The sequence below is a fragment of the Mus musculus genome, chromosome 7, assembly GCF_000001635.26.
Source record: "Mus musculus strain C57BL/6J chromosome 7, GRCm38.p6 C57BL/6J".
Classification (NCBI taxonomy): Eukaryota; Metazoa; Chordata; class Mammalia; order Rodentia; family Muridae; genus Mus; species Mus musculus.
This window is the reverse complement of record NC_000073.6, coordinates 23,065,655-23,082,789: the sequence shown is the minus strand read 5'-3', so window position 1 is coordinate 23,082,789 and position 17,135 is coordinate 23,065,655. Positions and strand designations below refer to the sequence as shown.

The following is a 17,135-nucleotide window of genomic DNA, read 5'->3' as shown; positions in this document are numbered from 1 at the left end:
CCCTAAAAATTCCACCAGAGAACACCTAAACCTGATGAACAGCTTCAGTGCAGTAGCTGGATATAAAATTAACTCAAACAAGTCAATGGCCTTTCTCTACACAAAGAATACACAGGCTGAGAAAGAAATTAGGGAAACAACACCCTTCTCAATAGTCACAAACAATATACGATATCCTTGGGGTGACTCTAACTAAGGAAGTGAAAGATCTGCATGATAAGAACTTCAAGTCTCTGAAGAAAGAAATCGAAGACCTCAGAAGATGGAAAGATCTCTCTTGTTCATGGAATGGCAGGATTAATATAGAAAAAATGGCTATCTTGCTGAAAGCAATCTATAGATTCAATGCAATCCCCATCAAAATTCCAACTCAATTCTTCAACGAATTAGAAAGGGCAATTTGCACTTCATCTGGAATAACAAAAATCCTAGGATAGCAAAAACAATTCGCAAAATAAGAGAACCTCTGGGGGAATCAGAATTCCTAACCTAAATCTGTACTACAGAGCAATTGTGATTTTTAAAAAAACTGCATGGTACTGGTAGACTGACAGACAGGTAGACCAATGGAATAGAACTGAAGACTCAGAAATGAACCCACACACATATGGTCACTTGATCTTTGACAAATGAGCTAAAAGAATCCAGTGGAAAAAAGACATTTTCAACAAATGGTGCTGGCTTAACTGGTTGTTATCATGTAGAAGGAGGCGAATTGAAAAAATTCTTATCACCATGTACAAAGCTCAAGACTAAGTGGATCAAGGAACTCCACATAAAACCAGAGACACTGAAACTTATAGAGGGGAGAGTGGGGAAAACCCTTCAAGATATGGGCAAAGGGGAAAAATTACTGAACAGAATAGCAATGGCATATGCTGTAAGATTAAGAATTGACAAATGGAACCTCATGAAATTGCAAAGTGTCTGTAAGGTAAAAGACACTGTCAACAGGAGTAAAAGGCCACCAACAGAATGGGAAAGGATTTTTACCCATCCTAAATCTGATAGGAGACTAATATCCAATATACAAAAAAAACTAAAAGGCTGGACTCCTAGGAAAGAAATCAGGAAACATACATGTGAGCACTAGCAAAAGAATACAAGAGATGGAAGAGAGAATCTCAAGTGCAGAAGATTACATAGAAAACATGAACACAACAATCAAAAAAATGCAAAATCCAAAAAGATCCTACCTCAACACATCCAGGAAATCCAGAACACAATAAGAAGGCCAAACCTTACAATTATAGATGTAGATGAGAATGAAGATTTTCAACTTAAAGGGCCAGTAAATATCTTCAACAAAATTATAGAAGAAAACTTCCCTAACCTAAAGAAAGAGATACCTATGAACATACAAGAAGGCTACAGAATACCAAATAGATTAGACCACAAAAGAAATTCCTCCCAACACAATATAATCAGAACAAAAAAATGCACCAAATAAAGACAGAATATTAAAAGCAGTAAGAGAAAAATGTCAAGTAACATATAAAGGGAGACCTATTACAATTACACCAGACATCTCACCAGAGACTATGAAAGCCAGAAGATCCTGGACAGATGTTATACAAACCCTAAGAGAATACAAATGTCAGCCCAGGCTACTATACCCAGCAAAACTCTCAATTACCGTAGATGGAGAAACGAAGGTATTCCATGACAAAAACAAATTCACACAATATTTTTCCATGAATCCAGCCCTTCAAATGATAATAAAGGGAAAACGCCGATACAAAGACAGAAATTACACCCAAGAAAAACCAAGAAAGTAATCTTTCAACTAACATTAATGAAGACTGCCGCAAGTAAAGAACCCCCCAAATCTAATAACAAAAATAACAGAAAGCAATAATTACTTTTCCTTAATATCTCTTAATATCAATGGACTCAATTCCCCAATAAAAAGACATAGACTAACAGACTGCCTAAACAAACAGGACCCCACATTTTGATATATACAAGAAACCCATTTTAGGGGAAAAGGCAGACACTACCTCTGAGTAAAAGGCTGAAAAACAATTTTCCAAAGAAACGGTCTGAAGAAACAAGCTGGAGTAGCCATTCTAATATCAAATAAAATCGACTACCAAAACAGACTAATCAAAAAGGACATGTAGGGGCACTTCATACTAATCAAAGGTAAAATCTACCAAGATGAACTCTAAATTCTGAATATCTATGCTCTAAATGCAAGGGCAGCCACATTCATTAAGGAAACTTTAGTAAAGCTCAAAGAACACATTGCACCTCACACAATAATAGTGGGAGACTTCAACACCCCACTCTCATCGTTGGACAGATCCTGGAAAAGTAACTACACAGAGACACATTGAAATTAACAGAAGTTATGAAATCAAAGTATTTAACAGATATCTACAAAACATTTTACCCTACAACAAAAGAATATATATTCTTCTAAGCACCTCATGGTACTTTCTCCAAAATGGACCATATTGGTCACAAAACAGGCCTAAACAGATCCAAAAATATTGAAATTATCCCATGCATCCTATCAGATCACCATGGACTAATGCTGATCTTCAATAACAAGATAAATAATAGAAAGCCAATGTTGACATGGAAGCTGAATAACATTCTACTCAATGATAAGTTGGTCAAGGAAGAAATAAAGAAATTAAAGACTTTTTAGAGTTTAATGAAAATGAAGCCACAACATAACCAAACTTATGGAACACAATGAGAGCAGTTCGAAGAAGAAAATTCAAAGCTCTGAGTACCTCCAAAAAGAATCTGGAGAGAGAACACACTTGCAGCTTCACAGCAGACCTAAAAGCTCTAGAACAAAAGTAAGCAAATATGCCCAAGAGGAGTAGACAGCAGAAAATAATCAAACTCAGCTTGTACAACCACTCTGGAAATCAGTCTGGCAGTTCCTCAGAAAATTGGACATAGTACTACCGGAAGATCCTGCAATTCCTCTCCTAGGCATATACCCTGAAGATGCTCCAACTTGTAATAAGGACACATGCTCCACTATGTTCATAGAAGCCTTATTTATAATAGCAAGAAGCTGAAAGAAGCCAGATGTCCCTAAACAAAGGAATGGATACAGAAAATGTGGCATATTTGCACAATGGAGCTACTAAAAACAAGGAATTCATAAAATTTTTAGAGAAATAGGTAGATCTAAAGTATAACATCCTAAGTGACTTAACACAATCACAAAAGAACACACATGATATACACCCACTGTTAAGTCGATATTAGGCCAGAAGATCCAAATACCCAAGATACAATTTGCAAAATATATGAAACTCAAGAAGAAGGAAGACCAAAGTGTGGACACATTGATACTGTTTAGAATGGGGAAGAAAATACGCATGGGAGGAGTTACAGAGACAAAGTTTGGAGCAGAGACTAAAGGAATGACCATCCAGAAACTGCCTCACCTGGGGATCCATCCCTTAAACAACCACCAAACCAGATACCATTGCAGATGCCAACAAGAGCTTGCTGACAGGAGACTGGTATAGCTGTCTCCTGAGAGGCTCTGCCAGTGCCTGATTAATGTAGAAGTGAATGCTCAGTCATCCATTAGATGGAGCACAGGGTCCCCAATGAAGAAGCTAGAGAAAGTACCCAATCAACTGCAGGTGTTTGCAGCCCCCTAGGAGAAACAACAATATGAACTAACCAGTAATCCCAGAGCTCCCTGGGACTAAACCATCAATCAAAGAAAATTCATTACGGGACTCGTGGCTCTAGCTGTATATGTAGGAGAGGATGGCCCAGTCGGTCATCAATCCGAGGAGAGGCCCTTTGTATTGTGAAGGATCTAAGCTCCAGTATAGAGGAATGCTTGGGCCAGGAATCAGAAGGGGGTGGATTGGTGAGCAGGAGGAGGGGGTAGATGTTAGGGGATTTTGTGGGGAGAAACTAGGAAAGGGGATAACATTTGAAATGTAAATAAAGTAAGAAAATATCTAATAAAAATAAAAGTGATGAATTCATGAACTTCTTAGGCAAATGTGTCGTACTAGAAAATATTATCCTGAGTGAGGTAACCCAATGGCAAAAGAACACACGTGGTATGTACTCACTGATAAGTGGATATTAACCCAAAGCTAAGAATAACCAAGATACAATTCACAGACCATAGGAAGCTCAAGAAAAATGGAGACCAAAGTATGGGTGCTTCGGTCCTTCTTAGAAGGAGAACAAAATACCCACAGGGGCAAATATGTAGATAGAGAGTAGAGCAGAGACTGAAGGAAAGGCCATCCAGAGACTGTCCCACCTGGGGATTCATCCCATATAACTTACCAAACCCAGACACCTTTGTGGATGCCAAGAAGTGCATCGAGAAAGAGGCTGGTATGGCTGTCTCCTAAGTGACTTGCTAGAGCCTTACAAATACAGAGACAGATGCTCAAAACCAATCACTGGACTGAGAGTGGGGTCCACAACAGAGGAGTTAGAGAAAGGACCAAAGGAGTTGAAGGGGATTTCAACCCCACAGGAAGAACAATATCAATCAACTAGTCCCCCAAGAACACCCAGGGACTAAGCCATCATCTAAGGAGTACACAAAGCTCCAGCAGCAGAAGTTGCAGAGGATGTCCTTGTCATGCATCAGTGGGAGGAGTGGTTCTTGGTCCTATGAAGGCTCAATAGATGGCCAAGTGTAGGGGAACTGAGGACAAATAGGTGGGAGTTGGTGGGTGGGTGGGTGGAGGAACACCCTCATATAAGCAGGGGGAGAGGGGATGGGATAAAGGGCTTGTGGGGGAGGGAGATAACGTTTGAAATGAAAATGAAGAAAATATCCAATAAAACTTATTAATACCTGAAAAAGTTACAAAAAATAGAATTAAAGAACTTTACATTATTCATCATGAGATGTCTACAAGGGGTACTGTCCAACTAATAGGGTACTGGTTTATTTTAACTCCTTTGAAATATGCATGTGAACCCTGAGATTACACCTCACACCAGTCAGAATGGCTAAGATCAAAAATTGAGGTAACAGCAGATGCTGGCGATGATGTAGAGAAAGTGGATGTGGAGAAAGAGGAACACTCCTCGATTGTTGGTGGGATCTAGCTTGTAAAATCACTCTGGAAATCAGTCTGGCAGTTACTCAGAAATATTAGACATAATACTACCAGAAGATGCAGCAATACCTCTCCTGGGCATATATCCAGAAGATGTTCCAACTGGTAAGAAGGACACATGCTCCACTATGTTCATAGCAGCCTTATTTATAATGGCCAGAAGCTGATAAGAATCCAGATGTCCCTCAACAGAGGAACGGATACAGAAAATGTGTTTCATTTACACAATGGATTACTACTCCGATATTAAAAACAATGAATTTATGAAATTCTTAAGCCAATGGTTGGATCGGGAGGGTATCATCCTGAGTGAGATAACTCTATTACAAAAGAAGTCTCTTTTTTTCCAATTTCTTTTTTTAATTAGGTATTTATGTCATTTCAATATCCAATGCTATCCCAAAATTTCACCCCAAGCTCCCCCACCCACTCCCATTTCTTGGCCCTGGCATTCCTCTGTACTGAGGCAGAAAAAGTTTGCACGACCAATAGGCCTCTCTTTCTACTGATGGCTGATAGGCCATCTTCTGATACATATGCAGCTAGAAACACGAGCTCTGGGGGTTACTGGGTAGTTCATATTGTTGTTACACCTATAGGTTTGCAGATCCCTTTAGCTCCTTGGTTACTTTCTCTAGCTCCTCCATTGGGGGACCTGTGATCTATCCAGTAGCTGACTGTGAGCATCCACTTCTATGTTTGCTAGACCACGGAATATTCTCACAAGAGACAGCTCTATCTTGGTCCTTTCAGCAAAATCTTGCTAGTGTACACAATGGTGTCAGCATATGGAGGCTGATTATGGAATGGATCCCCGGATATGGCAGTCCCTAGATGGTCCATCCTTTCGTCTCAGCTCCAAACTTTGTCTCTGGAACTCCTTCCATGGGTGTTTTGTTCCCAATAATAAAAAGGGGCAAAGTGTCCACACTTTGACCTTCTTTCTTCTTGAGTTTCATGTGTTTAGCAAATTGTATCTTATATCTTGGGTATTCTAAGTTTCTGGGCTAATATTCACTTATCAGTGAGTACATATCATGTGAGTTCTTTTGTGATTGGATTACCTCACTCAGGATGATGCCCTTCAGGTCCACCATTTGCATAGGAATTTCATAAATTTGTTCTTTTTAATAGCTGACAAGTACTCCATTGTGTAAATGTACCACATTTTCTGTATCCATTCCTCTGTTGAGGGGCATCTGGGATCTTTCCAGCTTCTGGTTATTATAAATAGCGCTCCTATGAACATAGTGGAGCATGTATCCTTCTTTCCAGTTGGAACATCTCAGGATATATGCCCAGGAGAGGTATTGGGGGATCCTCCAGTAGTACTATGTCCAATTTTCTGAGGAACCACCAGACTGATTTCCAGAGTGGTTGTACAATCTTGCAATCCCACCAATAATGGAGGAGTGTTCCTCTTTCTCCACATCCTCACCAGCATCTGATGTCACCTGAATTTTTTATCTTAGCCATTCTGACTGGTGTGAGGTGGAATCTCAGGGTTGTTTTGATTTGCATTTCCATGATGATTAAGGATGTTGAACATTTTTTCAGGGGCTTCTCAGCCATTCTGTATTCCTCAGGTGAGAATTATTTGTTTAGCTCTGAGCTGCATTTTTAATGAGGTTATTTGATTATCTGGAGTCCACCTCTTGAGTTCTTTATATATATTGAATATTAGTCCTCTATCTGATTTAGGATAGGTAAACATCCTTTCCCAATTTGTTGGTGGACTTTTTGTCTTATTGACGGTGTCTTTTGCCTTGCAGAAGCTTTGCAGTTTCATGAGGTCACATTTGTTGATTCTTGATTTTACAGCACAAGCCATTACTGTTCTATTCAGGAATTTTCCCCCTGTACCCACATCTTCGAGGGTTTTCCCTACTTTCTCCTCTATAAGTTTCAGTATCTCTGGTTTTATGTGGAGTTCCTTAATCCACTTAGATTTGATCTTAGTACAAGGAGATAGGAATGGATCAATTCACATGCTTCTACATGATAACCGCCAGTTGTGCCAGCACCATTTGTTGAAAATGCTGTCTTAATTCCAATGGATGATTGTTGCTCCCTTGTGAAAGATCAAGTGACCATAGGTGTGTGGGTTCATTTCTGGGTCTTCAATTCTATTCCATTGGTCTACTTCTATGTCGCTATACCAGTACCATGCAGTATTTATCACAATAGTTCTCTAGTACTATTTTATGTCAGGCATGGCGATTCCACCAGAGGTTCTTTTATCCTTGAGAAGAGATATTGCTATCCTAGGTTTTTTGTTATTCCAGATGAGTATCCAGATTGCCCTTTCTAATTCGTTGAAGAATTGAGTTGGAATTTTGATGGGGATTGCATTGAATCTGTAGATTACTTTTGGCAAGATAGCCATTTTTACTATATTGATCCTGCCAATCGATGAGCATGGGAGATCTTTCCATCTTCTGAGATCTTCTTTGATTTCTTTCTTCAGAGACTTGAAGTTCTTATCATACAGACCTTTCACTTCCTTAGTTAGAGTCATGCCAAGGTATTTTATAATATTTGTGATTATTGAGAAGGGTGTTGTTTCAATAATTTCTTTCTCAGCCTGTTTATCCTTTGTGTACAGAAAGGCCATTGACTTGTTTGAGTTAATTTTATATCCAGCTACTTCACCGAAGCTGTTTATCAGGTTTAGGAGTTCTCTGGTGGAATTTTTAGAGTCACTTATGTATACTATCATATCATCTGCAAACAGTGATATTTTGACTTCATCTTTTCCAATTTGTATTCCCTTGATCTCCTTTTGTTGTCGAATTGTTCTGGCTAGGACTTCAAGTACTATGTTGAACAGGTAGGAAGAAAGTGGGCAGCCTTGTCTAGTCCCTGATTTTAGTGGGATTGCTTCCAGCTTCTCACCATTTACTTTGATGTTGGCTACTGGTTTGCTGTAGATTGCTTTTATCATGGTTAGGTATGGACCTTGAATTCCTGATCTTTCCAAGACTTTTATCATGAATAGGTGTTGGATCTTGTGGAATGATTTTTCCGTGTCTAAGGAGATAATCCTGTGGTTTTTGTCTTTGATTTTGTTTATATAATGGATTACGTTGATGGATTTCTGTATATTAAACCATCCCTGCATCTCTGGAATAAAACCTACTTGGTCAGGATGAATGATTGTTTTAATGTGTTCTTTAATTCTGTTAGTGAGAAATTTATTGAGTATTTTTGCATCAATATTCATAAGGGAAATTGGTCTGAAGTTCTCTCTTTGTTGGATCTATCTGTGGTTTAGGTATCAGAGTAATTGTGGCTTCATAGAATGAGTTGGGTAGAGTACCTTCTAGTTCTATTTCGTGGAATAGTTTGTGCAGAACTGGAATTAGATCTTCTTTGAAGGTCTGATACAACTCTGCACTAAACACATCTAGTCCTGGGCTTTTTTTTTTTAATGACTGCTTGTATTTCTTTAGGGGATATGGGACTGTTTAGATTGTTAACTTGATCCTGATTTAACTTTGGTACCTGGTATCTTTCTAGAAATTTGTCCATTTTGTCCAGATTTTCCAGTTTTGTTGAGTATAGCCTTTTGTAGAAAGATCTGATGGTGTTTTGGATTTCTTCAGGATCTGTTGTTATGTCTCCCTTTTCATTTCTGATTTTGTTAATTAGGATGCTGTCCCCGTGCCCTCTAGTGACTCTAGCTAAGGATTTATCTATCTTGTTGATTTTCTCAAAGAATCACCTCCTCGTTACCTTTATTCCTTGAATAGTTCTTCTTGTTTCCACTTGGTTGATTTCACCCCTGAGTTTGATTATTTCCTACCGTCTACTCCTCTTGGGTGAATTTGCTTCCCTTTTTTCTAGAGCTTTTATGTGTGTTGTCAAGCTGCTAGTGTGTGCTCTCTCTAGTTTCTTTTTGGAGGCACTCAGAGCTATGAGTTTCCCTCTTCGAAATGCTTTCATTGTGTCCCATAAGTTTGGATATGTTGTGGCTTTATTTTCATTAAATTCTAAAAGGCCTTTAATTTCTTTCTTTATTCCTTCCTTGACCAAGGTATCATTGAGAAGAGTGTTGTTCAGTTTCCAAATGAATGTTGGCTTTCCATTATTTATGTTGTTATTGAAGATCAGCCTTAGTCCATGGTGGTCTGATAGGATGCATGGGACAATTTCAATATTTTTTATCTGTTGAGGCCTGTTTTGTGACCAATTTTATTGTTATATTTGGAGAAGGTCCTGTGAGGTTCTGAGAAGAAGGTATATCCTTTTGTTTTAGGATAAAATGTTCTGTAGATATCTGTTAAGTCCATTTTTTTGTAACTTCTGTTAGTTTCACTGTGTCCCTGTTTAGTTTCTGTTTCCATGATCTGTCCATTGATGAAAGTGGTGTGTTGAAGTCTCCCACTATTATTGTGTGAGGTGCTATGTGTGCTTTGAGCTTTACTAAAGTGTCTTTAATGAATGTGGCTGCCCTTGCATTTGGAGCATGGATATTCAGAATTGAGAGTTCCTCTTGAATGATTTTACCTTTGGTGAGTATGAAGTGTCCCTCCTTGTCTTTTTTGATAACTTTGGGTTGAAAGTCGATTTTATTCGATATTAGAATGGCTACTCCAGCTTGTTTCTTCAGACCATTTGCTTGGAAAATTGTTTTCCAGCCTTTCACTCTGAGGTAGTATCTGTCTTTTTCCTTGAGATGGGATTCCTGTTAGCAGCAGAATGTTGGGTCCTGTTTGTGTAGCCAGTCTGTTAGTCTATGTCTTTTTATTGGGGAATTGAGTTCATTGATATTAAGAGATATTAAGGAAAAGTAATTGTTGCTTTCTTTTATTTTTGTTGTTAGAGTTGGCATTCTGTTATTGTGGCTGTCTCCTGTTTAGTTTGTTGAGGGATTACTTTCTTGCTTTTTCTAGGATGTGATTTCCATCCTTGTATTGGTTTTTTCTGTTATTATCCTTTGAAGGGCTGGATTCGTGGAAAGATAATGTGCGAATTGGGTTCTGTTGTGTAATACTTTGGATTCTCCATCTGAGTTAATTGAGAGTTTGACTGGGTATAGTGGCCTGGGTTGGCATGTCTGTTCTCTTACAGTCTGTATAACATCTGTCTAGGCTCTTCTGGCTTTCATAGTCTCTGGTGAAAAGTCTGGTGTAATTCTGATAGGCCTGCCTTTATATGTTACTTGACCTATCTCACTTACTGTTTTTAATATTCTCTCTGTATTTAGTGCATTTGTTGTTCTGGTTATCATGTGTCAGAGGAATATCTTTTATGGTCTGGTCTATTTGGAGTTCTGTAGGCTTCTTGTATGTTCATGGACATCTCTTTCTTTAGGTTTGGGAAGTTTTCTTCTATAATTTTGTTGAAGATATTTGCTGGCCCTTTAAGTTGAAAATCGTCATTCTCATCTATTGCTATTATCCGTAGGTTTGGTCTTCTAATTGTGTCCTGGATTTCCTGGATATTTTGTGTTAGGATCTTTTTGCATTTTGCATTTTCTTTAATTGTTGTGCCGATGTTCTCTATGGAATCTTCTGCACCTGAGATTCTCTCTTCCATCTCTTGTATTCTGTTGCTGATACTTGCATCTATGGTTCCAGATTTCTGTCCTAGGGTTTCTATCTCCAGTTTTGCCTCACTTTGGGTTTTCTTTATTGTATCTACTTCCCTTTTTAGGTCTTGGGTGGTTTTATTCAATTCCACCACCTGTTTGGTCGTGTTTTCCTGCAATTCTTTAAGGGAATATTGTGCTTCCTCTTTAAGGTCTTCTACCTGTTTAGCTGTGTTCTCTTGTATTTCTTTAAGTGAGTTATTAAAGTCCTTCTTGATGTCCTCTACCATCATCATGAGATATGCTTTTAAATCCGGGTCTAGCTCTTCAGGTGTGTTGGGGTGCCCTGGACTGAGCGAGGTGGGAGTGCTGGGTTCTAATGATGGTGAGTGGTCTTGGTTTCTGTTAGTAAGATACTTACGTTTGCCTTTTGCCATCTGGTAATCTCTGGAGTTAGTTGTTATAGTTGTCTCTGATTAGAGATTGTTGCTCTCATGTTTCTGTTAGCCTCTATCAGCAGATCTGGGAGACTAGCTCTCTCCTAGTTTCAGAGGTCAGAGCACTCTCTGCAGGCAAGCTCTCCTCTTCCAGGGAAGGTGCACAGATATCTGGCTTTTGGACCTCCCTCCCGGCCGAAGATGAAGACCCAAAACAGGACCTGTCCCAGATGCTGTGTTACTTTGGCCTGTCACAGAAGTTGTTAGCTTCTGTAGTCCACACTCTCACAAGCACAGACTAGTCTCGAAGGATCTGGGAACCAAGATGGCTCCCCCAGGTACTCCTGTAAAGCCCTCCTAGGCCGGGCAGTCACCTATCCTCTGGCAGGGAAGGTGCCCGGATTTCTGGAGCCCGAAAAGGGGCCTGCCTCAGAAGCTTGTGGCTCCCATGTGTCCCAGAAGCTGTTAGCTTCTGTAGTCCACACTCTCACCTGTGCGGACTAGTCTCGGTGGTGTCCAGGAACCAATATGTCTCCCGCAGATGCTCAGGCCAAGAAGTCTCTTGATATGGACTCACTGATAAGTGGATAGTAGCCCAGAAACTTAGAGTACCCAAGATACAAGATACAAAGCACATGAAACTCAAGAAGAACCATAGTGTGGATGCTTTGTCCCTCCTTAGAATGGGGAACAAAATACCCATGGGAGTAGTTACAGAGACAAAGTTTGGAGCTAAGACAAAAGGATGGACCATCCAGAGACTGCCCCACCCGGGAATCCATCCCATAATCAGCCACCAAACACAGACACTATTGTATATGCGAGGAAGATTTTGCTGAAAGGACCCTGAAATAGCTCTCTCTTGTGAGGTTATGCAAGTGCCCAGCAAATACAGAAGTGGATGCTCAAAATCATCTATTGGATGGAACGCAGGTCTGAAGGGGTCTGCAACCCTATAGGTAGAACAACAATATGAAGTAACCAGTACCCCCAGAGCTCGTGTCTCTAGCTGCATATGTAGAAGAAGATGGCCTAGTTGGCCATCATTGGGAAGAGAGGTCCCTTGGTCTTACAAACTTTATATGCCCCAGTACAAAGGAACGTCAGGGCCAAGAAGTGGGAGTGGGTGGGTAGGGGAGCAGGGTGGGGGGAGGGCATGGAGGTCTTTAGGGATAGCATTTGAAATGTAAAGGAAGAAAATATCTAATAAGAAATTGAAAAAAAAAGAAATATGCATGTGAACATATTACAGGAAGCCCCAACAGTACAATGTTACTGTACAGATTTTCAAAAGACACTTAGTGTTAGTTATTCCTCTCAATATTTCCTCATCTACTTTCCCTCCTACACACACCCAAATCTAACCCTTCATCTTCCATTATCACCCTTTCACCCTTTATAAGACTGTATTCGACAAGCCATGACTCTTAAAAATTCCTGACTTTGAAAGTTATTCCAATATAAGTATGTATTAGGCTAATAAGCCATATGTAAATTGTGGAACACGAGTCTGTGGGAAACCAGACCTTCAACAGCTCCCACCCTGAGAATCAATTGACCCTTTGTTGGGAGCTGAGCCACCTCCTCCTCACACAAGGCTGATAGTGAGAATCAACTGACCCTTCTCTTGGACAGACACCTGGGGCTGTTTGGGCAGAACCAGCATCCAAAGATAAGCCACAAGATGTTTCAAGCCTGCACTTAGCATCTGCCCCAGATGTCACCCCTCTCTCTGTGATTTGATCCCCCTCAGACACTCCCTATTTGCTCTCACTGTGTGCTGATAATCAGGCTTCCAGCCTCCATTAGAGTAGACCTTGACAACCCTTTGCTTGATCTCGCTCCCTTTTCTTGCCCATTTCTATTTCAGGCTTGATCCCCCTTGATCCCCGAATAACTAGGTCCCACAGGTCGGGATAATAAATGTCAATTAGCCAACACAAATTTTACAGATGAAATCATGGATATGTACTCGTCCTAGACAAACATAAGGTATCTGAGCAATTAAAGATAAGTTATTCTTACTTTTTGTCCTATTTCCACATATATCCCATTCTAAATACTGGTACTTTCATTTGTAAAAATATTGTACAGTGATATCTTAATTCTCACACATGAAAGTATAAGTTCATTGTGCCTGAGACAATATTGTTACAGGCTTAAATATCAATAAAGGTTTGGAACATACAATTCTTAGATTTATAACCTGAATTTTTACTTTTCATCATTGAAAATCAAGACTAAGTCCCTAGTTTTTTATTATACCTAGAGCAGAAATGAGTTGGAGCTATTTATTTCTTCATGATTGCTCAATCCATATCTTTGCTTGTATGTCCAGGATTACTTAATTACAAATGAAATTCTCTAGATACTACCAAATTACATTAGACCTGTGATAAGGATTCATGAATATATCAGAAAACAAGGCATGATCTAGCTGAAAATAAGTGAATATGGGAATAACCCCAGGATTCAGGTGGGAAAGACCAGTTTCATTTAATAAATTAGTCATTTATAAATGTCCTGGGTCCAACATGGGAAAAGTTGTAATGAAGCAACTTCCTGGGAAATTACAGAATCTGAATGACACATTGCCAGTTTTCTGAGAGGACTTGGTGTCAGAATAATTTTGCAGAAGTGAAATAGTAGGGAGGAAAGTACTCTGTAGAAACTCATATAATGAGTCCCTTGTTCTACCCTGGAGCGCCCCAATTCACATCTGATGACAAACTCAATTCAGAACTTAGATTCTCCCGAAGGAAACATGAAAACCCTTCCCTAACTTCTGCCCAGGTACTCATTAACATATAACAAACTTCTAGACATCATCAGTAAGCATCAGAAAAGAATGGAGATTTGCTCTGGGGATAAATGATAAATAATAGACTCTCTGAAGGATGGCATGTCCCAGTGCCCTATTATTTTATGAGACTGGAAACCTGGACTTGTTAGGTTACCTTCACAGCATTGCATGGAGAATAAGAAACCATTCCGAATTTCATTGCATTCTTTCTCAGGCAAAGAGTGACACAGAGAAGTTCCTCAATTAAAGCACTACGAAATATACTTCTACAGAAACTATGCTCTGCAGCTGGCCTTCAGATGATCATCTTCATCCTGACTGAGGCTCAGAAGGTGGGATTCATCTACCATAGACTTCTGCTTAAAATTCTTTTCTCTTTTCTTCAGTGAAAAGTGTCTTCTGAAGCCAACATGAAACATTATTTCTTTCTGAAGTCTGCAGTTTGATTTAAGTAGGTTAATATTTTGCTTTCATCTCAAAGAAATGTCTGTGTCCCAGATTAGTAATTAACTGTAACATGTATGTGAGATGTTGAATTTTATCTGGTAGATGGAGACCCTTGTGTTCCTAAAGAAAATATATAAACAAGTAAAATGCAGGCTAAGCATTAGCTTGCAAAGGGTATAAGACTGACTGTGTTAATAATTTTCGAGGGAAGCTGGAGATGACACAGCTAAGACTCTAGCACCTGACATTTTAGAACAAAAATTAAGGTCAGAAAAACTATGAATAAATGAAACTTGTTAGCAAGTTGGGGTTTTTTCACATGGAGGACACATATGTAAGCCTGTGTTCATCTGTGTGATCAGAAGACAGTTGACTCTATCAGAAATATGTGGTGGCTTTTGTGTGTGTGTGTGTGTCTGTGTTTGTGTGGATGAATAGTATAAAATTTTCTCAAAAGCCAACATCTTAATTTTCTACAGCAGAATTCTGTTACACAACTTTATTATTATGTACAATCTTACATGTTATTCCCATACACACTATTTTTAATATGTTACTATAACATAAGGATATTCAATTAATTATTTTTATGTTGCATTTATATATTCTTTCATTTTTTATTGATTAAGGTACATTCCATTTGCAGCTTCCCCTCCTTGCTAATTGAATTCTGATGATGGATTCACAAATTCATACTAGACTCTTTACTGTCTGTATTCATATACAAAGCCCATGGTTTGTTAAAATGTGTGTTATTGTGCTCTTGACCTACTGAACCAATAAAGATGTAGTTGCAATACAAAATGTATCTTGAGTCAGGAGTAATTCAATACGTATAATATTTTACTTGAGTTATTATACATGCATTGTTTTCCCTGCAATTTACCTGTAATGTGTAACTAGAATACTGTCTCACTTATCAAGTGAAGAAATTGTCACAAATCAATTGGTAAGTGTGGACAATAGAACAGAGACCCACAGAGAGTACTGTTCTATCTATTCATCACTGTAGGATTGGGAAAAGCCCTCTCCATGTCTGCTCATGGTAACTCCCTGAAAACCACTGAAGAAGTGGCTCTTCAGATCCTCTTGCTTTGCCAGTTTGGGGTTGGGACTGTGGCCAATGTCTTTCTGTTTGTCCATAATTTCTCCCCAGTCTTGACTGGTTCTAAACAGAGGCCAAGACAGGTGATTTTAAGCCACATGGCTGTGGCCAATGCCTTGACTCTATTCCTCACTATATTTCCAAACAACATGATGGCTTTTGCTCCCAAAACTCCTCCAACTGAACTCAAATGTAAATTAGAATCCTTCAGTCACCTGGTGGTAAGAAGCACAAACTTGTGTTCCACCTGTGTCCTGAGTGTCCATCAGTTTGTCACTCTGGTTCCTCTTAATAGAGGGAAAGGTAAACTTGTACTCAGAGCAAGTGTCACAAACATGGCAAGTTATTCTTCTTGCAGTTGTTGGTTTTTCAGTGTCTTAAGTAACATTCACATTCCAATTAAGTTCAGTGGTCCACAGATAACAGACAATAACACTGACTCGAAAAGAAAGCTGTTCTGTTCCACTTCTGGATTCAGTGTGGGCATTGTCTTCTTGCAGTTTGCCTATGATGCCACATTCATGAGCATCATGGTCTGGACCAGTGTCTCCATGGTACTTCTCCTCCGTAGACATCGCCAGCGAATGCAGCACATCCTCACTCCCAATCAGAACCCCAGAGGCCAAGCTGAGTCCAAAGCAACCCATACTATCCTGATGCTGGTGTTTACATTTGTTAGCTTTTATCTTCTAAATTGTATTTGTATCATAGTACATGCCCTTTTTATGCATTCTCATTTCTTCGTAAGGCTTGTCAGTGAGATTTTAACTGCAATCTTCCCCAGTATCTCTCCTTTACTGTTGATCTTCAGAGATCCCAAGGATCCTTGTTCTGTGCTCTTCAACTGTTGAAAATCAGAGTGGCTAAAAAATGCATAATACAAAAGACAGCTTCACTAATACGATTAAGGACTTTATTCCATAAATATGTATTCAACATTTTGTATGAACAAGGTGTGATGCTCTCTGCTGTAATTTTAAAAGAATAAGGCTATACACCTCTGTTGATGTGAAATGATTTCTGGTTGGAATCTGACTGACATGGTAAGTGAGTTATTCACTACCCTCTGTACTTTTGTATATAACTGCCTCCTGCTGCAGGATGGTCTAAAACTGATGCAACCTATCTTCCCTAAACAGTTTAATGTGTTAAATGGTCCTGATCAAACGCATATTCTCGCTCCTTCTTAGTTAATACTTTAAACTTCGGATAAGAACAGAATCCATCTCTATATTTCCCTATTTGAATAAATGAGAGTGCTTTGCTATGATTAAATATTTTCAAGGATGAAATTTATATAAATAGTAAGTATATTGCATGTCATTCCATTTTAGTTAGGAGATATATGCTTAGCTACCTTGGGTCCTACTCAGGTGAGAGTCAAGCACTGAAAATCAAAACTTTGTGCTCTCTAGAGCAATATAATCTGCTGATCACATCAAGAGTAAATAGGAAAAAAGGCAAAAACAGCTCACGTTCCGAAACTTTCAGACATTTAAAGTCTTAGGACCAGGGAGGAATCCAGGATCCACACTAGAGATCTTCTCCTGAAAGACTTTGGTAAAGACTTCACTCTGCGTCATGGTGAAATTGTTTTCCAATCATCACAAACACCTACCAATCAGACAGGAGATAAGATATATCAGAACAATGGTTGAGGCAAAGTTGTCACTCCATCAATCAGTGGCTTTCTCAGTCACAAAATTATTTTCTCAGAATATCAAAATCA

At 39.1% G+C, this 17,135-nt stretch overlaps 1 protein-coding gene across 1 annotated transcript; it reads left to right on the top strand.

Moving 5' to 3' along the window:
• Nucleotides 1-15,333: 15,333 nt before the first annotated feature.
• Nucleotides 15,334-16,257, top strand: Vmn1r260 (vomeronasal 1 receptor 260). Its single transcript, NM_001166756.1, has one exon. The coding sequence runs from the start codon at nucleotides 15,334-15,336 to the stop codon at nucleotides 16,255-16,257; it is 924 nt and encodes a 307-aa protein (NP_001160228.1).
• The last annotated feature ends 878 nt before the right edge of the window (nucleotides 16,258-17,135 follow it).

Excerpts from the sequence above, each read along its gene's own strand:
- Vmn1r260 (NM_001166756.1), top strand. The coding sequence starts at position 15,334 with ATGTCTGCTCATGGTAACTCCCTGAAAACCACTGAAGAAGTGGCTCTT.